This window comes from Diadema antillarum, unplaced genomic scaffold (genome assembly GCF_040938485.1).
Source record: "Diadema antillarum isolate AM-2024a unplaced genomic scaffold, OU_Dant_1.0 seq00001249_RagTag, whole genome shotgun sequence".
Lineage (NCBI taxonomy): Eukaryota > Metazoa > Echinodermata > Echinoidea > Diadematoida > Diadematidae > Diadema > Diadema antillarum.
This window is the reverse complement of record NW_027272035.1, coordinates 592,501-615,591: the sequence shown is the minus strand read 5'-3', so window position 1 is coordinate 615,591 and position 23,091 is coordinate 592,501. Positions and strand designations below refer to the sequence as shown.

General features: G+C 38.2%; 2 protein-coding genes across 3 annotated transcripts in view; one reads left to right on the top strand and one right to left on the bottom strand.

Annotated features, from left to right (window-relative positions):
• The window catches only part of LOC139745286 (TBC1 domain family member 24-like), a 56,275-nt gene extending 49,803 nt beyond the window's left edge, over positions 1-6,472 (top strand). For both annotated transcript variants that reach the window (XM_071655687.1, XM_071655686.1), the window contains 4 exons: positions 1,186-1,356; positions 2,181-2,339; positions 4,235-4,509; positions 5,604-6,472. In XM_071655687.1, coding sequence (XP_071511788.1) covers positions 1,186-1,356; positions 2,181-2,339; positions 4,235-4,509; positions 5,604-5,769 — 771 coding nt within the window. In that variant the 3' untranslated portion in view covers positions 5,770-6,472. The remainder of the gene's footprint in view (positions 1-1,185; positions 1,357-2,180; positions 2,340-4,234; positions 4,510-5,603) is intronic.
• Positions 6,473-13,643: 7,171 nt separating this feature from the next.
• Positions 13,644-23,091, bottom strand: part of LOC139745267 (uncharacterized) — a 10,359-nt gene continuing 911 nt past the window's right edge. Inside the window, exons 2-5 of the mRNA XM_071655668.1 lie at positions 21,376-21,545; positions 20,628-20,695; positions 17,298-17,550; positions 13,644-16,174 (exon numbers count right to left, since the gene is read on the bottom strand). Of these exons, the coding sequence (XP_071511769.1) occupies positions 16,082-16,174; positions 17,298-17,550; positions 20,628-20,695; positions 21,376-21,545 (584 nt within the window). The 3' untranslated portion in view covers positions 13,644-16,081. The remainder of the gene's footprint in view (positions 16,175-17,297; positions 17,551-20,627; positions 20,696-21,375; positions 21,546-23,091) is intronic.

The following is a 23,091-nucleotide window of genomic DNA, read 5'->3' as shown; positions in this document are numbered from 1 at the left end:
GTGGTAATCAGTGGTTACAAGCTTTGTAAGGCCCAAGGGATGAACTTAACATTTCAATCTTTTCTTTATTTTACATGATGAGATCAGATTTTTTTTTTCTTATCGTTAGTTATTCATAGCAGCAGAGGATACAAAGTTGTTCAAATTATATAGGCTTCCCTAGTGGGGCCCAGGGATGGGGCCCCAGGGCTACATCTGTCAGAATATGAGACATCATCTATTCCTTGCTGGATCCATTAGTTTTGCATACAGGTTGTACTGTTTGAGATATTGTCAGAGGAAGATGATGTGAATGACAAAACTGACGAAAATAGAATGAGGATCATCCGTAGATGTTCTGTTGTACAAGCTTTATTTAAATTCTACACACTACCATAGTACTGGTGAAAGGTAATATCCTCTTCAGATCAAGTACGACACACTCTTGTGATATTAGGAATAGATGCCTACTGTACGTATGAAGATGAAAGAGGGCAGTTTTCATGGCATTTCCAGAGTGTCCCCCATTGATCAGATTAACCCTGTTGTCATTTTCTTTGAAATTGATTCTGATCATATTTGGGAGGAATCATCCTAGGATTAGGGAATGTAGGGAAAGGTAAATGTCCATGTGGGAGCCTTGAGGCTGGGCTGCTTGGGACCATGTCACTGTGAATTTTTCAGTCATAAACTCCTTGTCCAGTAGAATAAGTGAACTGTTTTGTGTGAATATAGTATACCATCATGCATGTCATTAAAATGTTCTTTGTAATTTTTTCATCTTTGATCTTGGCACAATTCCACTTCACCACAGCTAATGTCAAGAATGTGATAGCAACAGAGTCCACCTCTTCCCACTTGTATTAACTTGATTTTTTATGTAAAGCATCATCACAGTAAGCATTCCTACAGATTAGAAAGCTAAAATATATACTGTGAAAGTGGATATTTTCGCGCGACTTATTTTTCACGCTCGGCTGGGCAAGAAGAGTTCCGCGTGTCTTTAATTCCCCAGAATCAAGACATCAACTACTGGAACATACGGGCAGCAGAAATATTTGCGTGCTTTTATTTTCGCGCTAGTTTCTGGTTGCGCAAAATGCGCGAAAATTTCAACACTGCAAAAATTTCCACTTATACGGATTATAAAATTATGAAATATTCTTCTATCCTTCATACAACGGATCTCCCCTGTGTCCTCCTCAGGAAGGTTTCCAGTTCCGAGGCCTCTCCAGGTCAGTGATTGGAGCGTACCAGACGAAGCACAAACAGCAGCTGAGAGAGGATAATTCTCCCTCAAGAAGAAACACACAGAGACAAAATGATGCCCTTTCTAAGCTGACTCCAATCAAGTCTTCTATTATATCTCACCAGCAGGTTAGTACACAGATGGCTGATTCATGATAAATGTTGTAATATGACTTGTAAACAACATGACTGGTATAATATGCCTAGTGTTATATGATTGGTATAGTATGACTGGTATAACATGACTGATGTAGCATAACGAACCTGGTATAACATAACTGGTATACCATGGCTTGTATAACATAACTGATACAATGAGGCTGGTATATCATGGCTGTTATATGACTTATACAGCTGGTGATAGTATGGCTCATATAAAGTTACTAATATACACTGTAACATGACAGGTTTAATGTGACTGGCATAACGTGACTGGAAAATGTGACTGGTTTAATATGACTAATATAATGTGAATGGTATATCATGACTGAAACAACGTGGTTGGTAGAACATTTACCAATGACTGGTGTAGTATGGCTCAAACAACACCACTGGTATAATGTGACTAGTATATATTGGTATAATGAGACTGGTACATGTATATTGAGACTGGTATAGCATGACTGATATACAATTGTAGCCTGACTAGTATAACAGGACTAGTATAATGTGTCAATTTGCCAAAAGGTTTCTGAGCTCCATGTTGATAGTGTTAGCACAACTCAAGCTTGTCTTCTATTTCTGACCTACTGGTGTATAATAATATACATTTGTACACTGTACATGTTGAAGTATTCTTTAAGTGATGAATGTTTCCCTATGTGTGTCTGGTGTAGATTGGAGTTATGTTCAAGGGAAAGCAGGGTGAAAGTTTGCTATTAAAATGTTACCCTGTGGATTCATAATGTAAAACTTAGTGGTAAAGTTGTATGCCATTTGTGTCTGTTCCGTAGCTACACACATTGTGGGGATGGGTTCCAAGCAGGTTCAGTGTCTACCAGCCAAGCCTAGTATTCACCACTCAAGAGCATGGTTTCTCCCTCACCACGTTCTACACTCGCTGCGAGTACTGTGAACCTACCATCCTCCTCATCAAAACGGCAGACCAAGAGGTAACCTTGACTTCTATCGTCCTACCAGTAGCCGTGAGAATAGCCCCAATGTGCAGATTACTGTATACGCTATATATTTACAGGTCTCTTTTGTTGTTGTTGCGAATTTGGACTTCTCAACAAGTTTGCGAGTGGTAAAATTCGCAATCGTAGAGTACAGTAGTAAGCAGAGAGATGTATTCATGTATGTTGCACTTATGTCCAGATCAGATCAGATAATTTGGTTTATTGCTAAATTTGTGAATAGCACCTGACTTTTGAAATACACAAAAGTAAAAGCCTTGCGAAATATATGGTGCATACAATAGTAGGACTCCATGAGAAGTTTGATAAAGCAGCAGGCATCATGAGTGATATCAGCTCCATTCCTTGTCTATGTCTCAATATCTTTCAGTGTGTCATAGTTTTTGGCAAAAATCCCTCAAGGCCAAAGAGCAAAGGTCACTGAAACTTTCCCTAAATGTGACATTTGCACCTCTTCATCTGCTTTCATTTACCCTCTTTAGTCCATGGGCCAAGACCCGAAAAATGGGTTGTTGGTACCACCTGAGGTGGCACAATCTTTTTGGTGTCATTTTGTTTGTCGGGCATAGATATGCTTATCAAGCTATGATAGCATTTCCAAATGAGTAGCTTAGTCATAATAAATGATTTTTTAACCAATTTGGTCTCGTTTTTATATCCCTATACTTCTGAATCGAAACTAACCGCTATACAAATATGAGCACTGTCTTCCGTATGTCCACAGGTGTTCTGTTGTAAACGCGGTGCGCTTAGTCTTTATTCAAGGCAGCGAAGGTAATATCCAAAGGGTTATGATGTCCACAGCTGTCACGCGGTGCGCTTAGTCTTTATCTAGACCAATGTACCGTTATCATATCTAAAGTTCCTCATAAAAGGGATTATCTATACTGTTTTTATACTACCCTATCAACAAATGCATTAGTTTTAAACAAAAATCACTCTGTTCATTTACAATATTATTCATTATAATGTATCGTAGTGTACCGGTACATTGTTTTTGTATTATCTTATATAGTTGGATGGAAATAAAGCGACATTGGCGTGGTATTAGCGTTTTCACCGTAGCGTTTTCGCCGGAAAATGATAAATAATTGAAAAATACGGTAAAATTCACGAGGAATTGCTTTTTTTTTTTTTTTTTTTTTTTTTTTAGATAAAAGGATATACACTGTATCATACGCTTTGGCTATTCCCTTCGCCATCTAGAATAAAGACTAAGCGCTGTGGACATCATAACCTTTGGATATTCCCTTCGCTGCCTTGAATAAAGACTAAGCGCACCGCGTTTAGAACAGAACACCTGTGAACATACCATAGAGCTGCATTTTACAGCTCTGTGGAACATACAGAAGACAGTACTCTTCTTTGTATAGCGGTTAGTTTCGATTCAGAAGTATAGGGATATAACAACGAGACCAAATTGGTTAAAAATTCATTTATTATGACTAAGCTACTCATTTGGAAATGCTATCACAGCTTGATAAGCATATCTATGCCCGACAAACAAAATGACACCAAAAAGGTTTTGCCACCTCAGATGGTACCAATATCTGGCCTGGCCCATGGACTACTTCATGTGAACTACGACTAGTCTTCAAAGGACAATTGTTTGGTTTTATTTTACTTGATAGAAGACTGGAATTTGTTTACAAATTGAACTTGCACTTTACTTTGCTGAGATTTGATAAAAATATGTCTCAAGAATCATTTAATAGCAACTTTCCAGCAGTGTGAATATTATACTCAAAGAGAAAAAAAAAAAACCCAAACAAGCATTGATGAAATGTTAATATTTATTGTTGGTTTTTATCTCCAAAATTCTAAATTTTAGATGTGTCACATTGCTACTTTACAAACATGGTTCATTGCAGATTTTTGGTGCATACCTATCAGCAAGCTGGAGTACGAGGAATGATGGGGACCACAAAGGAATCTACTTTGGTACAGGAGAGAGCTTCCTCTTCAGCCTGGCCCCAGAGGAGAAGAAGTACCCATGGGTAGGGATCAACGCCCCAGGAAAAGAAGATAAGGAGGAGGAGGGGGACGTGGAGGAGGGTAACGCGGAGGAGGGCAAGGAGGACATGAAGAGGAGAATGAGTGAAATGTTCATGAGAGCCACGCCCACTTTGATAGCAGTAGGAGGAGGGTGAGTACCTCCAATTCTATGGAGTATTAAAGTGTGATGTCATGACCATTCATCAGTGGTGGATCCAGAGGGGGCGCACCAGGCGGGCGCGTGCCCCCTCTTTTTTTTTCTTTTTTTGTTAAAACAAAATAAATAAAAAGAAAAAAATTAGATGAAACCCAGAAGTAGCACAACAAATATTCTTTGCGCCCCCCCCCCCCCTTTACGGAATTCCTGGATCCACCCCTGATTCATCACCATGGAAACTAGCTCTAAATAACCTCACCTAGGGGTCCGTTTCATAAAAGTCTTATTCTCATAAGACACACTAAGAGAGATGTCGTGAAATGGAGTTAAAGTCTTTCATAGCTATACATATGAGCAAGTTTAGCCATTCTGAAATGTATGTAAAAGCTTTATGACTTTGTGAAACGGACCCCGGGCCCAGTCTGTGAACACTATTGTTGCTAACCATGCTCGCACCTGGTTCCAACCCAAGCTATAAGAAAAAGACTCTAACATCAGCACTTTACAAATCTTACCTGCAGTCATGCAAAAGCTGTACTCAGGATCTAAGTCCTAAGAAAGACTTGGGTAAAAGACACCCAGGGAAAAATTGTTAATAGATTATCATAAACTCCTTTGAATGTTTTACCTTCTTTGCATGTGAACCACATTTTCTAGTGTCATTATTCAAATCTTCAACTTGATAAGTTATTGCATGTATTTTGTATTCTGCTTTATACTGTCACAGTGAGGCTTTTTTCATCAACTTGTTTATTATATAAAGCACAGATGTTCATAATTCTGCATTTTTATTGATATTTGTCGTGAAGTGATCCATGGGTATCACCTCATTGGTACTTAAATGAATGAAACGGTTACAATTTCTGCCTTGTTTGTAAAGATACCTACTTACTGGAGATGTCAGTACTAGGGAATTAGCTGAATCCCTTTGAATTCTATGGTTTCTTGTAAGAGAATTTTTTAAAAGAAAGCATACTTTTGATTGTAGATGCTAGAAGAGAAAGTCTCCAGCCACCATGATTTGTTTTTTACAGAGGATTCATAACATGAGATTCTGATTTTTTAGAGTGAATTCTTGTGTCTTCTAGTGATGGAGATGGAATTCTGATTGAGGGCGATTTGACCAAAGGTTTCAGTGGCCGCTGTCTGACCTTCAACAACCCACCCCTGGCCAGCGAGAGGTCCTATGTCTGTGCAGTCATAGAGGTTATCACCATGGAAGATGGCAGGAACCCTACCGAGAACAATGCCTAGCAAGTGTACCTCATGAAACTACTACATTCATGAGCATCAGCACACTCTTCACCTTTTTCCATTGTTTCTCCATGTGAGTGACTTGTAATGGTTTCAAGTTCATTGTTTTCTTTTCTTTTTCCGAAAGAGGAGAAGTAGAGAGGTGTTGGGAATAATTGATCGATTCCAGTGTGACCAGACTAGAATCTTCATACATCATGCATGCTTCATGGAACATTATGGAAGTGAAAGTATGAAATCATCAAAGAAGACCCAGATTTCAAGTTCTTCTTCTTGCTCCATCTGTTCTATGAAATGTCCTGAAAATTTGAAGGGTGTTTTGTGAGGCTGCTTGCATAGTGTGTGAATGATCAGAAGCAGGTTGGTGTGTAGAAAAAAAAATTCCATTTCTGGCATTCTATGTCAAGGTTATGACACCAGGCACTTACCAGCACTGCGTTATGTGAAACACTGATACTTTGCAACCCAAAATGTTCACGTGCATGAAGCTTTTGTGAATTTTATGAGAAGCCAAGACTTGTGAAAGTAAAATGCAGGCAAGAGTGTTTGTTGTTACACAGTGCATTGAATTCCAGTGGTGATTTACGAAAGTTTCATACACACAAAATGTCTAGTTTTAGAGTACATGTTGTGAGATGCAAAGATCATAATCTACTTTATACACTGTATTACCTAGAGTGTGTGGTATGGTCTTTCTCTCATAAGTGGCAATTCTACATACATTTCTTGCCATGCAGGGCAATTTGCTGATCAGATGTTAAGTATCTCTGTACAGTACTTAGTATTTAGCTGTGTTGCAGCTGTATAGTTGCACCTGTCTTAATGTGTTAAACTAAATTCTTCCATCAGCAAAATGACTGCAAATTAGACTATGTGATCTGCAGCTTGTTCCTAATATAGAAAGGCATATTTTGTTTTATGTGTCTGATGTTAAAATCTTTAGAACATCAGACCGTACAACTTAATTGTTAAAAGTGATGGTTCTGTTGACAAAGGTCAAGAATAATAATAAACTTACATGAATTGTCTTGTGATTTAGAGATTTATGGCTTTTCATATCAACAAAATCTTTCATTTAGATCACCTAAGTGTGTGTCACATGAGCAATATTTTGTACTGTGTGTCCTTTCAGCATAGACTCAATGTTGGGTTGTAATGTGTGCAAACTGTTGAGAATGTTTTGGTTTGATGAAATGTTAAAGCAACGATGAAAAAAGTGTTTCTAAATCTAAAGGGTTTTGCAAGCATTGTCAGCACATTGCACACTGGATATGTAAGTTATCTTATGGAAGTAACTTGCAAGCTCTGTGCTGATATTACACAAGAGGCTGAATGTAAATATTATAAAGCATGAATGTAATGTTACATGGTTTAATACTTAATGTTGTTTGATTTTGTCATATTTGTCGCAGTGTAGGCATTCTTCATGCATACTATACATTGTGTAAACCTGAGTTATATGACACAAGTCATGCATGGTGTATGTGCAGTTTTTTGTGAATTACTGTATACTCTTTTTAACTGTACATGACACTACCTGATCTTGCCAACTTGACTAGAGAACACTTTCATGGAGAAACAATCGTGGCTTTACATTCCATGTGTTAATAATAGTGGCCAGATTTCTTCCAAAAACTTGTCTAGATCTTTTGCGTTCTCAGTCAGTACCATGTAAATGTTTCTCTTTGTTCAATGGCACTGGCAATAATTGGATGCATCAAGGATAAACTGAAAATACTTTACTGTCAGTCATAACTAGTAAGCACAGAACAAGGTTACATTTGACATGTGTTCAAGGGTTGAAGGGATACAGCCATTGCTAAAGCATGATCCAACCTGTACTAGTTGGCCATAGGTTAACAAGGAAAGCAAGCAATCTAGGTTCAGTTTTTGTTTGTGTTTAAGTGGAGTTACAGTCAATCAAAATCTTGTGAAGTATATGCAGCGTAGAAGGGGTGCTGTGATGCATGGCATTAGTGGAGTGAGATTTGTGCACTACAATACAGGTCTAATAATTGATTGCTCAATCTCATTTAATGAGATTGAGACAATCAATGACAAATTATCTGTGGTGTTTCAGCCAGTGCTGTTTTGTCATGTGAATACAATATAATAATGGAAGTATTGTGTTATTATTGAAAAGTCTATGTGATGTCATTTACATCGGTAGAGTATGAAAGTTGGTGAACTTAAAATGTTGGTTTTGCTTTGTTCCATGTCTGCAAATAATTCTTGGTATTCTTTGTTCACTTCTCCTGTCATTTTATCTCAATCTACAAGTACCACTCCTCTTGCTTTGGACATGTAACACACACACACACACACACACACACACACACACACACACACACACACACACACACACACACACATAAACACACACACATACAAACTTCCAGCCTTGCATTGCCTCACGGGTCAAGGGTCAAGCGTTGCAATCATGATGATTTGAAATGATACAAAAACTGAAGACAATAATGTGTATATAATTGCTCTTTCATCTTTGCTAGCCTATTTTTATATAAATATTCTGCATAGAATGCCTTTTCTGGAGGGTTTATCCTCAGCTTTCATGAATATTATTACTATTTTTTTTTTCTGCTCGTAAAAATGGAATATGACTGCTGCTATAGACAGACATAAACAAATTTACAAATTTATTTTTCATACAGCTGTACCAAGTAGTAGCACTGGTAGAGAAGGAACTCTGTTCATTATTTAAAGGCTTCGTTATCTCAAGTGTGCCTGCTATTTGTGTAAAACATATTCCTCATTTCCTCTGCCATTTACCTGTTCAGGGCAGCCCTTTTGCTCCCACCACGTTTCATGTGTGTAAATGTCTCAGCTTTGATGAATGTTATGGTTTTTTTTTCTTCTTCTTCTTCTTTTTTCTTTTATTTTTTAATTATTCATCTTTATTTTTATTTATTTATTTTTTTTTGGTAGTCAGACATGCCTGGTAGGTATATTTCATTGTAGATCAAATATGACCATTCTTCTCATGGGAAGATAGTAGCACTGCCCACTAGATGATACTGTATTGCATTAAAAAAAAAACACAAAAAAAAATCTTTCCCCTTCTCAGCAACCTTACTGTGCTAAGATTCTTGTAACTACATGTACAACTTGTACTTTCTTGCCCATGTACTTGTGAGTTGGTGATAACATTTATAATTGTGTTTATAGTATATTTACATCGAATACTTATTTACAGTCACAGTCATGGTTTATGCACAATTTTACTTCTGATTGCAGTTACAAAGGCCATGATTTTACACTTCATAATTTGTTCGATAATGCATGCATAATTGCCTTCTCTAAGGGCGGAGAATACACAGTGTTATCTAGAAATGCACCTCAACACTCAAACAAGATTGGAAAGATTTGAGGAAGCGACAGCTTTTGTGTCCTCACACTCCAGCAGTACTCACAGCATTGTATATAAAATGTAGCTGTTTGAAAAATGATGGAAGAGGATTTAAAGTATGAAAGAAAAGAAAAATCTCACTTGAGCCATGCTGTGCTCTGTAATCTTCCATTGTAGAGTTAGGTCACTGTACTGAAATAACATAAAGAGGTGGGGACTACTTTATCAAAAATAGAATAACACAGACAAATCTACAGGGTTTCATTTAGCAGGAATAAAAATTCCAGTTTGTTACTTTTTCTGTGCTTTTCCCCTGTAAAGAGACATCTGCACATGATACATTGCACATGTTAATGCTAACAAATGTGGGTCTAGTAAGAATTGCTGCACACCACACATTTGTTGAGATATATCTGGTTTTGACTGCTTAAACTAGCAAGCTGTAAAGTGGGCTTACACTCATCTTTTACAGATAAGCAAATTCATGTGCAATTAGTTTGTAAGGTGCTGTGAATACAGGTTTATGCAAATGAGTGTATTACCTAGTGAACATTTTCTATTTTGGTCATGGTACACATGTTTTGCTTTGCCATCCAGTTGTACTGTACTTATTTGATGTCATTTGTGTGCTCATGAAAAAAAAAAAAAAAAAACATTAATGTAAGTGGTAAAAAGGTCAAACAAGAGTTTGTTATTGGTGCTCTATGTGATGCTGTAAACTATGATTGTTGGTCTTCTCTATAAAGTGCTCGTGTCATCTGAAATAGGAACACCAGTAGAGTAGAATGTTTCACAGCATTTATTTGGAAAATGGCATGCCACCATTTTCAACTCGCAATTGTTTCTTTTTGTCGAATGGCATGCAAGGGATGGTTTGACTTGTTCAGTGTGCAAAAAGTAGAAGCCAGTTGAGTGTACCAAGGTTGAGTTATGTACGTGTATGGCTTACACCGTATCTCAATTGCCTTTTTAATGTAAGTACTGTGTAAGGATATTCTTGTTCAGAACGGTGTAAATGCACTTTGCATAGAATAGCATGTGTTTTTGAAATGCTGTTATTTTGTGATTTACAGCACAGTGGCTCTGTTCTAAGTTGTATGTGTACATGTGTTGTTATGAAAAGCTTCCAGTCATCAAATTGTTGGATTAAAATCATCTTAAAAGAAAGTTGGTTTTACACAGTGACTCATTCATTTTTATGAAGGAGCAAAATTATTCTTCCAATCGTAAAGGGATCTGGTAGACAGACAGAGAGAAATTTGACTTTCTTGAACCACACTACAGCATGTAGATATTAACTAAGCATTTACATTAGTCTAGACATGAAAAAGAAAAACAATTATGTGAAAGGTGACTGCACTTTTGCTTTATTAAAAAAAAAAAAAATGTATCATTTCCAACCATTCATTCATTTATTTATTCATTCAGCCAGTAGTGACACAAGTTAGTGGACAGGGTGAAAGAAATAACTGACAAGTTTGTGCATGAACATGATAGCAGAGAGTCTAGTCCCATCAAATTAGGTTATACACACACACACACACACACACACACACACACATGTGCATATAATTACAGATATGAGAATTTTAGTCCACATGTTGGTTCCAGTACACAAAAGATGAGTAAAAGATATTGTAATGCATTATTAGCGTCAACAGCTTTTATTCGTGGCACCAAACTTTTGATGTGTCATCTCATCCATCTTCTTCAGGCTTTCAGACAGCTCTGTCTGGGACACTGGGTTTTCTCTTCCATTCGACACTCAAACCACACACAGGATTAAACACCTCCACTGAATGAGAGCTGAATGACCCAGTACCAAAGCTGGCCCAGATATTACGCTCATCAGGGAAAGCTTTCAACTTGGAATGACTGAAAACATTAGTATTATCTCTTCTTACATTCTGTACATGCACAATCGTGAGTAAATCAATATGGTACATGATAGTCATCACAGTATACAGTACATACTTTGTGTAAAGATGTCATACACCAGCTCTTAATTCTTTATGTGCCACATTCACATGCCAAACTCAGTCGGCAGCATGCCGAGTTCGCATATTTTGCTCAAACACACAAACTCACCCGAATCTATTAATAAATCTTCAAATGCCACGGGACAACTAAAGCTTCACTCATGATCTCATTCCTCCACACATATTTTGCACTGTGTGGTGATTGAATATCAAGCAGTGTTATCTATTGGATTTTTGAGTGATTTCTGACTTCCTGTCACTGTTTTGTGTGCACAAGCTATGCCTGGACAATAATGTAACTACTGGTCATTTGAAAGAAAAGTAAACATAGATTTGCCATAAAATTTACATCAAAGCAAGGCTTGGAATTTTCTTTACAACTTTGCTCATTGGTTGTGTAGCAAAACAAAAATCTATAGAAAGATACATGGAGATTTAAAAAAAATGTTTTCCCAACGCATGCCTACGTTGCAATCTTAGAATAATGTGGCACACAGGGGGTTTACACATTTGCCTCATGTAGAAGTGCAAGCACTAATACTATATAAATCTCAAGGAAGTCTCGAAGAAAAAAGAAAAGACCTTTCTCTTGATTGTGTTAATTATACTTGGGTAGGATACGATTTAAGTTGCTGTACGCAGCATGTGTACATACAATCAACTTTGCTTATGCCGACGACCTCGCGTAAGTCAAATAATCGCCAAAGTTGAAGGTATCTTCAAGTCCTTTTCTCTTTATATTCTACTGATTTTATTCCCTCACAAGTTGAATTTTCTCTCAGTCAAAGCTATTTCTTCAGGCCAAATGTGACCCTGCACCTCAAAACAAACAATAAGTCGCCAGACATGCATTTCTAGTTAAGACCATATTCTGAAAGAGCAGACTTTAAGCTTTAAAATGATGTATAACTCAAATCAAATGGACTCTCCTAACCTATCTAAATATTGGAAAGAAAGCACAAACTCAGGAAAAGTGTGAACTGAGAAAAGAGGCTCTGAAGTACAGTGTCTATTCAAGCGCTTAATCTTTACCAAACCGTGCTGGCTGTGCGATGAATGGGACAAAAAACAGAAGTAAACCACCAGAGTAACAACAATGAAGGGATTATCAGATTAAAATGAAATTGAGCATGCCTCATTAACACATTCTGTCCATAATTAATGCCAACTTTCAAAGCAGTAGCATTATCCTTTCAAAAGTTATTAGAGTTGAAAGTGAAGAGTGTGGACAAGGTTTTTCAGAAATGAAAAAAGGATTCTAAAGACACCTAATCACACAATTCTACCAAAAAAGTTCGAGATAAACTGCTAAAAAAACACACTTTCCTGCCCGTTTTATGATACCAAATTTTAGCATAATGTAAAAGAAGACCAGCTCTTTCAGAAAATATGAAAAAGTCAAGTTCGGCTAGGTTGACCCATTTCACTTATTTTCAGTCCTGACACAAAAGCAGTGTGTGCGACTTTATGTTCGTTTTGAGGTGCACGGTCACAAATAGATTTGACTGAGGCAAGGTTGACTGTACGTACATTTTGATATTCACATTATGCAGTTATACACTGCATGCAAAAATATCTTTGGCATACAGATTTCTCAGAAGCATAAAAATGTGTGACAACAAAAACAAAATCCCTGGAATGTGACTCCTGATTCATTGCAGACATTGGGCCGAATGCATAAAACGAGCAATTGCTTGTAAGCAATCGCTTCAAGCAAAAGCACAAGCTCGTCTAGCAAAAGGAGTAGCTCAAGCAATTGCTTAAATCCATATGCATAACCTTTTGCTAGTGCTTATACATTTTGCTTGTCCCGCACAAGCAATTGCTTGCGTTTCAACAAAAGGGACGTCACGCCTGTGCGAACACAAGAACAAAGGCGAATGTGGCAGCAGGTATTTGAAAGGGCATGTGTGTGCACAAGCATTTCCTGACATAGCACAAAAGCTATGAAATGACACTCATAAATGCACACACAGTCGCACACACAACTACACACACACATGCATTACTGGCTGATTCCCATCACTGCTTGCAGTTGCCCGGATCTGCCAGATCGCACGTGGAGATAGGTCTCCTTGCTCTCCGCCGAAGTCAGACATCCTACATGTTTTTCATCACATTTTGCATGCTAACCACTGGACATTCCCGTTGTTGAAATGAAAAATTTCTCACTCTACTTATGAGTAATTTCTTGTAGATTTATACCACTCCTTCACAAGTGTGGTCTTTCTTTCATGAATATGAAAATCATACTTAAAAGGGAACGTTCCAGATAAGCAAAAGCTCAAGCTCATTTTACAGAGCTTGGAAAATCGTAAGCAATTGCTAGCAAGAACTAGCAAAAGGTATGTTTTATGCATACATTTTTAAGCAAATGTTTGGTCTCTAAGCAATTGCTTGCGGGCAGCAAGCAATTGCTTTAGCTTGCTAGCAAAAGCTTCTGCTCACAAGCAATTGCTTGTTTTTATGCATACGGATTCGAGTAAAAGGCTAGCACAAGCAATTGCTAGCGTTTATGCATCCGGCCCATTGCATTTGCATTCAAAAGGCAGTAAATATCAAGCAATTTGCATAAAAATTTGGAATGTATGATTAGTGAAGGCAAGTGACACTAACCAGACTAATCTATTTCCTGAGGTATGCTCTGGGGAAGCTAGGTAAAAGCAGAAACACATTGCTGATAACAGAATGGCTAAATATATTTCCCTCTTCTCACCTGATACATGAAAAGCCTAGTGTTATGAGATTTGGATGTTGTCTTGCTTTACACACTGAATTAAGTAAATAATAAAAAGGCAAGGTGTTACCTGGATAACAGAATGCACACTTTCTCCTGCAAACATACAATGACAGTTTGTGCTAAAGACTCCTGTTGAAAGGGAAACAGACCCTGTCTTCAAGAAGGCACTGTTGTATGAACCTACACTTAAGCATCTGCCATGTTCCCAACATTTGAGTAAAACCGACTCACACAGTGAGTTTGTCAAAAGTGGTCACAGCAATGTACTGTAAACATCCATAGTTTTGCACGATTATTTTTTCGTACTGAGCGGCTCAATGATATATTCACTGGTCTTTTAATTCACACTGCACAGTCGTCAACCCATTTAGAATGTGCACAGAAATTTGTGAAGGTATTTTTGTGGGCGTTGGAAGTCATGCTAGCCAAAAGTAGTGCGAAATGTGCAAAAATTAATACACCGCAATAAAATGTGCGTTTACAGTAAATTTTGTTTCATCTCTTGATTGGGCCAATGCTCCTCCTCATTGGTTCCACATACTACATTAAGGATCCTTCAGAGACAGAGTTTGCTGGCTGACAAGCCATGGAAACTTTGGCATAAATATGTATACATACAGTGCACTCCTGTTATAACGAACACGGTTATAATGAAATTCCCATTGCAACGAAGTAAAAATTCAGGCCGCAACATTATCCACTCTATGTATTTTTATTGTTTGTTTGGTTATAATGAAATTCCGATGTGACGAAAGAAAACTGCCGGTCCCGAGAACTTCATTATTCAGGAGTCCACTGTAATACAGGGGAAACTCGATATAATGAGATGGTCGGGTTGTTTTCCTCGTTAGAGCCGATATCTCGTTATATCAGTAGGCATTAAAGAAAGCATAACATAAAGACATTAATTTGCACATGTGGGACTACCCATCATCTTTCAATCAAAACTGATAACCTGGTAATGTGTGTGAGGGAATTACTAACCTTTATGGGTAAGAAGATGTTTTTCGACAATGAAATCCAATATCAAGAATGTGTTTCTTATTAATTGTAGATGTTTGAATTTGTAAATTCATATAGCTTGCGATTGTGTCAAGATCGTCTGTGGATTGGTATGTGGTTATGGTATGGGTGTGTGTTGTGTGTGGAAAGCTTGAATATGGTCTGCACAATGCTGTGTGTGTATGTGACACATTCTGTATGTACATTATGACTGCGTGTGTGTGAAGATTGGGAATTCACTACGTAGAAAGCCAATCACAACGTCAGATTGCCTCACACCTGCTAAACGTCATGATGATGTCATGTATACATACGGCCGTCCCATCACATTTCTGCATGTATCAGTGCACACACACATACACGTACAACATGCGGTGCTAGCTGGAGTGCGCTGAAGAAAATATGTGTGTACAAGACAGTTTTTGGCGCATTGAGTTTTACAATCTCGGAACATGATAGCACAGGCGAAGTAAAGCTTTACCTGAAGACATTTTGCTTTACCTCGCTGTAACAGGTTTGATTGGCTATGTTTTTCTTTGTTCGGAAATCACAAAATTTATCTCGTTATAGCAGTTATTTCATTATAGCCGATCTCGCTGTAAGAGTAGCATTTTACATAGACTTGTGTGGAAAGAAATTTGGGACCGGGAAAATTTCCCCGCAATAACCGATATCTCGTTATAGCAGTGTTCGTTATACCGAGTTTCCTCTGTAACTATTTAGTAGACGACAGACTGCTATGTGAGTACAAAACTAGATCTCCATCAAGATATGATCAATATAATCGGTCCAGTCCAAAATGCACATACTATGTTTACCCTACAGACAGCAAATCGTGAATAACTACTGAACCTGTACCAAAGAGAGAGTGCTTGCAAAACGCACCCAAGATAAACATTCATTGACAGTTAACTAGCGTTGCATCATTGATCTTCTTAATGAAAATGGTAGTGATCACCACGCCATCCAACAGAGCTCTATAGAATCCTGGGTGCTTGTCCTTTTAACTTTGCATGTCCCAGGTAACTATTGTGAGCAATGTATGTCAGTTTCTTAAGTTTCTAAACTGTCATAAATCTAGTGGACGGTGATGGAGTAAGATACATCTTAATGGAATTCTTTGGCAAACCATAGATGTATGTATGTTCCAACAGTTATGAGCACCATTTCATTCTAAACTAACTACATGTACCTAGAATTAACAGAATGTGTAAAATGATCTTGTCATCTTTTCATCTCGGCCGTAATCCTGCTGATGAGTTCCTCTGTTTCTCTGATTTCCTGACGGACAGCTGCCTCTGACTTAATCTTCTCCAACTGCACACAAAAGAATAATAGAAAGGCAATTGCATGTAAGAGACTGATAAGCATTCAAATTAGCAAGGTCTGCTTTGAGCAACCAGTGTCAAGCTTGTGTGCATAATACTTGATTTCCACAACAATCATAATCAGTCTATTCAAACTTTCAAAAATTCATTCTCTTGATTATCATTATTTTCATTATTATCATTTATTCAGCATTTGCAAAACAATACAAGTGATAACAGAAAAACAAACAAAACAAGCAAAACACAATACAAAATGTCAGGCTTTCCCTGGTGAGCCTCCTTAAGTTGCCAGGTTGGAAAAGAGCAATCAAAATCACTATGACCCTTGGGTCTCTCCAACCAACTTTACAGAAGGAAGCACATCAGGAGTAGTTGAACACACATACACCCCCCCCCCCCCCCCCCAAAAAAAAAAAAAAATAAAAATAATAATACAAATAATTTCAAATTGAGCATGTACACAAGGTGAATTATTGTACATACAAACTAGAAATATAATTGTGGCAAATGGTATTCGTCCCTCCCCCCATAAAAAAAGTCAATCTAGTGTACACAAAAAGTGTTAACATAGTACAGCTGTACATCTCTAAAGACGGACTACAAATATTACTGCACTACTAATCAATAATATATTCTTCGCACCCAAACCCTATGCCATGACCCAAAACCTCCGCCCCCCCCCCCCAAAAAAATAATTGTCAGACAGCAAATGTACGATACCAGGTATCATCCCTTTTACTATCATTTTGTATTATCTCACTGGCTACCTTTTCCCCCTCCAGTATGGTGATGCACTTTCCCATGACCTAAAATGACAAAAGGACCAATTTATATGCCCGTAAACAATTTTTTGAACTTTTCTTTTGAGCAATTTTCTTAAAACTCCATTCTTACACACCAAAGTACAAAAGCACCATGAGAATGAACAGTAGGTTGTATGAGCATGACAACCAAACTCTCAATCCTGCAGCCAAAGCAAAAGCTTCCTTTACAGTATTGACACAGAGGACCCCATAATGTAGATGCACGAAGCATTGAACATACATGCATCGTTAAAATGCAGATGAAAGTTGGGCATTACTGCCTCAATACAGGTCAATGCAACAACTAACCTGATTTGCCTCAAGTTTTTCTCCTTTCTTCTGCTTTTCTTTCAGCTGTTCAATCTGCTTGAGTTTCTTGTTGAGATTCTTCAGCCTCTTGTCATCCATTGGTCCTACAGGTTGAGGAGCAGACACTGGTTCCTTCTCCACTGTCTTTATGGAGGACTGGTCTGCATTTTGGTGCTGAAGGGAAATGATACCAGTCCTCTGGAACTCACTGACCATTGCTTGACCCTCCTTGTCTTCAGGGTCCACCCTTGGACTATTTGAGAGAGAAATGCAGAGAGGAGAGGATTGATAAGTTCTTGTTTGTTCTTCTCCTAAAAACATTTGCTATCAGAGCTGCTCTGTATTCTAACTCTTTGTGTGCACATTAACACATCCAACTCAGTTGACAGCTAATACCAACTTTGTATATTTTGCTGAACCACATAACCGCAGACCCAGTACACTGAAAGAGTCATGCAAAATTTCTGTTCCTCCCATATTATATACAGTTGAACCTCTCGTATCCGGACAAGTCGGGACCGGGGCTCATCCGGATACTGGATTTGGCCGGATACAGGAGACTCAATGCTTTATACATGTACATATACATACACATGTACTGATGTAGCCCATTGTAGTACCACATGTAGTAATGTGTATACTGCAACCTTTTCATTGTTACATTTGGGGATGTTTGGGGATGTTAAAATGTCTGAGGGTAAGCAATATGGAAGGAAATTTGATGTAATGTATGTTAATCATGTTGGAATTAATATGTAATTCATGTGTGTTTGTGTAGGAGTTCTCAAGGAGTTGGGAATCCCCCTTTCCTCCCGTAATTATCTTTTTAAAAAAATCACGGCGAGATTGCGTCCGTATAATAGAGAGATCCGGATAAAGGGAGGCCGGATAATAGAGGTTCAACTGTAGTTGCATAGTGCAGTGACTGAATAGTGGCATTCTTTTGGGATTCCTTAAAGTAAAATATGATTTTCTATTGAGGTCTTGTCTTCAAAAAGTCCCACCTCCCAGATTTATTCAAGAAAGTATGTGTAACCATGACCAAGAATATGATTTTGCAGTCTGTGTTGGGGGATTATGTGTTGAATACTGGCCACTGCAAGAATAATAGCCCATTTGTCCAAATCCAGCCACAAGTTTTTGATTACAAGATAAAAAGTAAAACATTTTATAGACTGCGGATGGAAAGTGATCACAATACTAATACCTCACTTGAGCCATATGGCTCTTGTAAGATAAAAAATGTTTAGATTGTCTATTTAGGGCTTTAGGGCCAGGTTGGGGTGGTCCGCAAAGAGGGTCATGGTTCCTATTTGTACAAATACAATATTCTATCACCCTTGTGACAATAACAAAGCACCCCATGGTCTATTGTGAACCCCCCCCCCAAAAAAAAAACAAACAAAACAAAACAAAACAAAACAAAACAAAACAAAAACAAAAACAAAAACAAAAAAAACTTGAAACTACACTTAATGTACTTAACCATACTTAACCATAACCACAATGTACTTAGCCCATGGGGCTTTGGGGCCAGGTTGGGGTGGTCCTCAATGAGGTCATGGTTCCTATTTTCACATGACACAAAACACACAATGTACGTCATACAATGAATGCTCGTAATAGTTCACTTGAGCTCAGGTGACCTTGAAAAAAAAAAAATTGAAACTACATTTAAAGTACTTAACCATAGCACTAACTTAACTTGGTCATGCCTGCTTCTCGAAAAGGAGATTTGTAAAGATTACTTAATTTGGAGACTTTGGGGCCCCAAGGAGGGTCTAGAAGCGGGGCACAAATGGAGATCCTATCAGCCTGGGGATGCTACTGTACTTGCTAAGTTTGATGAAAGTCTGTCATGGAGATTTTAAGAAGAAGCTGAAAATGTAACACGTTTTCACATGACACAAAACACATAATGTATTGTACATCATACAATGAATGCTCGTAATAGTTCACTTGAGCTCAGGTGACCTTGAAAAAGACAAGGAAAAGTAGAAATTACGCTCTGCGTAAAATATGTCCCTGCCGGAAGTAGCATTTAATATCAAAGTGTACTATATAGGTCAAAAGATCAAGGTCAAAGGTCAAAGAAGTCAAAGGTCAACATTCTGTGTAGAAGTTTTGAAGCCCTCACCTAGTGCCATCACATAAAGCAAACGGAATCGAAATCCGGTTAGAAATGGCGAAGGAGTAGCATTTTGTAGCCAATGTACAATATAGGTAAAAAATCAAGGTCAAAGGTCAAAGAAGTCAAAGGTCAAAATTCTGTGTAGAAGTTTTGAAGCCCTCACCTTGTGCCATCACATAAAGCAAACGGAATCGAAATCGGGTTAGAAATGGTGAAGGAGTAGCATTTTGTAGCAAAATGTACAATACAGGTCAAAAAATCAAGGTCAAAGAAGTCAAAGGTCAAAATTCTGTGTACAAGTTTTGAAGCCCTCACCTAGTGCCATCACATAAAGCAAACGGAATCGAAATTGGGTTAGAAATGGCGAAGGAGTAGCATTTTGTAGCAAAATGTACAATATAGGTCAAAAAATCAAGGTCAAAGGTCAAAGAAGTCAAAGGTCAAAATTCTGTGTAGAAGTTTTGAAGCCCTCACCTAGTGCCATCACATAAAGCAAACGGAATCAAAATCGGGTTAGAAATGGCGAAGGAGTAGCATTTTGTAGCAAAATGTACAATACAGGTCAAAAATCAAGGTCAAAGGTCAAAGAAGTCAAAGGTCAAAATTCTGTGTAGAAGTTTTGAAGCCCTCACCTAGTGCCATCACATAAAGCAAACGGAATCGAAATCGGGTTAGAAATGGCGAAGGAGTAGCATTTTGTAGCAAAATGTACAATATAGGTCAAAGGTCAAGGTCAAAGGTCACGACTGAAATTCTGTGTAGAAGTTTCAAAGCTCCCATGTAGTGCTATCATATAAAGCAAACAGAATCAAAATTGGCTCATAAATGACAGAGAAGTAGCAAATTGAAGATTTTGATCACACACAGACGGACACACGGACGGACGGACGGACGGACGGACAGACGGACAGACGGACAGACGGACACACACACGTACGTTTCATAGTCCCCTACTCAAACTCGTTCGGCGGGGACAAAAACATATTTTCATTGATATAGAATATCTCTAGCTTGATCCTGTAACTCTGTGAATAATTACCAAGATCTGTATTGTTTCCTTGACAATATGTCATAAACTGCTGGAATATTGGTCCGCTTCATTACCAGTATTTCCTGCTTTCCTCTGTATCATAATGAGATGTGTTATTCCCTTTGCAGAACAACATGAAAAGCTTTCTATTTGGCCATATCATACTTACATGACACCTGCTGACAAGTCCTGGACAATCCATAGCTGCTTCCGAAGTTTGTTTGCCAGCGTGTGATCCTAACAATGGAATTAAGTACACAGACGTCACATTATATCTTACATTTCGTGTCATCACTCTTATTGCTCTATTCAAAGGAGGACCTGGCATTCACCTAGGTTTCACTCAGCAACAGATAAATCTTGAAACACAAATTTAGTGTCTTGGTGTCATCATCACAGTCCATGGGTGGTTTGGAGATCTCCTCTCCTTTACTCTGGAAGTAAACAGAGCTTGAGGCTGTGTGCTCAAATAGCCAATACATATTGAAGATTTAGTAGCTTGTAAATTACAATTAACATATGGCCAAGCTTTCAGAACATAAATTGATAAAATCTTAAAAGGCCATACTATTTATTAAATTGTTTAATCAAGTGCTCTCATATTCTATTTCATGCACGAATCTGTGAACACATTGAGTCACACTCAAAATGTAACATGCCTATCATTCCTCTCAGAAACTGAAATGCTTTGCTGTCAATCATCTTACAAATGATTAAAATCCTTTCTTCACTTTGTGTCAGTGAAGTGATGCATAAAATCATCACCCATTTACTATAGATCTGCTTCACTGGCAGGTGTACCTGACTAGTGGTCATTCCCTGCTAACTTTGATAAAATACAATGTTGGCATACAGTTGTATTTCACAGAGAGACTGTTGTTACAGTCCTGAACATGAGTAATAATTTGCTTTATTACCTTACTGATTTTAGCTTCAGACAGTCTTTGCCTTAACTCTTCTACAGGGTCAAAGTCTGGCTCCTGGTCACTTGTAGAGACCTCCCCTGCAGCTGGTCCACCTTTCTTAGCCCTCCTCTTTTTATTTTTCTTGCTGGATTTACCCTCTCCTCCTTCTCCTTTAAATTCATCTGCAGAGGACAGACAAAATCAAACATTTCAGAGTGCATACAGGCATACTCAGAAATACTTCCTTGTGTACCCCTCCCCAAGAAAAAAACAACAACCAAACATGCCATACCACTCTATACTACCATACCCTTGTTAGCTTACATACAGATATACACCAATGGTGTTCATCTATGCACAAGATTTTCAACGGTAGGAAAGTGTAGGGTGGTATGGCAAAATAAGTGGGGGAAAATAAGGAAGTCTTTCCACATACTAGTTTACAGTACAGTTGTTTACATATATGAGACATTTAAAGCAAAGACATCAACGCCTGTACGAAAAATCTTGAAGCCATAATGTCAAAGCAAAATACTTCGACAAATCATGTGCTGCATCTTCCTGAAATACATGCACGTGGTTCTTTACTTTGATTAATTTACTTAACAATTTTATGGGATGGGAAGGGTGGGTGTGTGTGTGTGTGTGTGTGGGGGGGGGGGGGGGGGGGGGGGCTACCATTGACTTTTGACACCCCTAGCCCACAATATTGTCAAATTCTTCTTCTTTCTCTATTGTGCAGAACCTCCAATGAGCATGATCGAACATTCATGTTAGGCTCTCACACGAAACAGACATGAGACTCAAGGCATGACATACAATTCTGGTCAACTAAACTACATTAAAAAAAAAAAAGAATTGGTTTCAAATTTCAATAATTAGTTACTGAAGTTGGGTGAAAAAAGGGTAGGGGTCAAAGAAAATTTCCAAAGAAACTTTACGCAGCTTAAATTTATTGACCGTGATCATGATTCCATGTTACCATGCGAGTCGAAGGCATCCAACATCATAGAAATACTCATACATAGTATGTCATTAGAAGTTAAAAACTAGCAGTTTTTAGCACAATTCTCACAACAACAAATCAATACTTCCCATACACTGGACAGTACAGCAGCAGGGATCTTCATAACTAGATAAGATATTCCAGGGCTGCACACTAACCCATTACTGGTCAGACCTGTCTTTTGGACCAGTAGGTACCCAGTTTTTCCAGTTTTTCCAGGTCCAAATCTGAAAAAGTTACTGGTCTGACAGTGATTTTTATTGGTCAGGGACCGTTGGATCACTGCCAGTGTGCAGCATTGGATATTCTATACAATACATGGCCCCTGTCACTGCACAGCAAGTCACTGTGCGCAGCAGGGTGTCTAGTCGAGTTGGGCTAGGCCAGGGCAGTGTGTTCAAACGTAAATCGATAACATCAGACACAAAATTTCAATGCTAGTTTGACTGTTTGATTCTCTGACTTTGGTGAAATTTGATGAAGTGGAATTCAACGGTAGTGATACGAAAGAGCATTAGCACTGATGTTTTGATGGTTTTGTAATGAAAGTTTATGATTATTACACACAAGACACACATACGGGCGCACATACTATACATGCCCGTATTCTCTTATGACACAGACCAGCAGCAGGTTCAAGGTGCTGTGGCCAGGAGCTGGAGCGTGACAAGGGAGAGAAGTGCCCCAACCCCAGAAGTGTGAACATCAGATCTGACCAACCT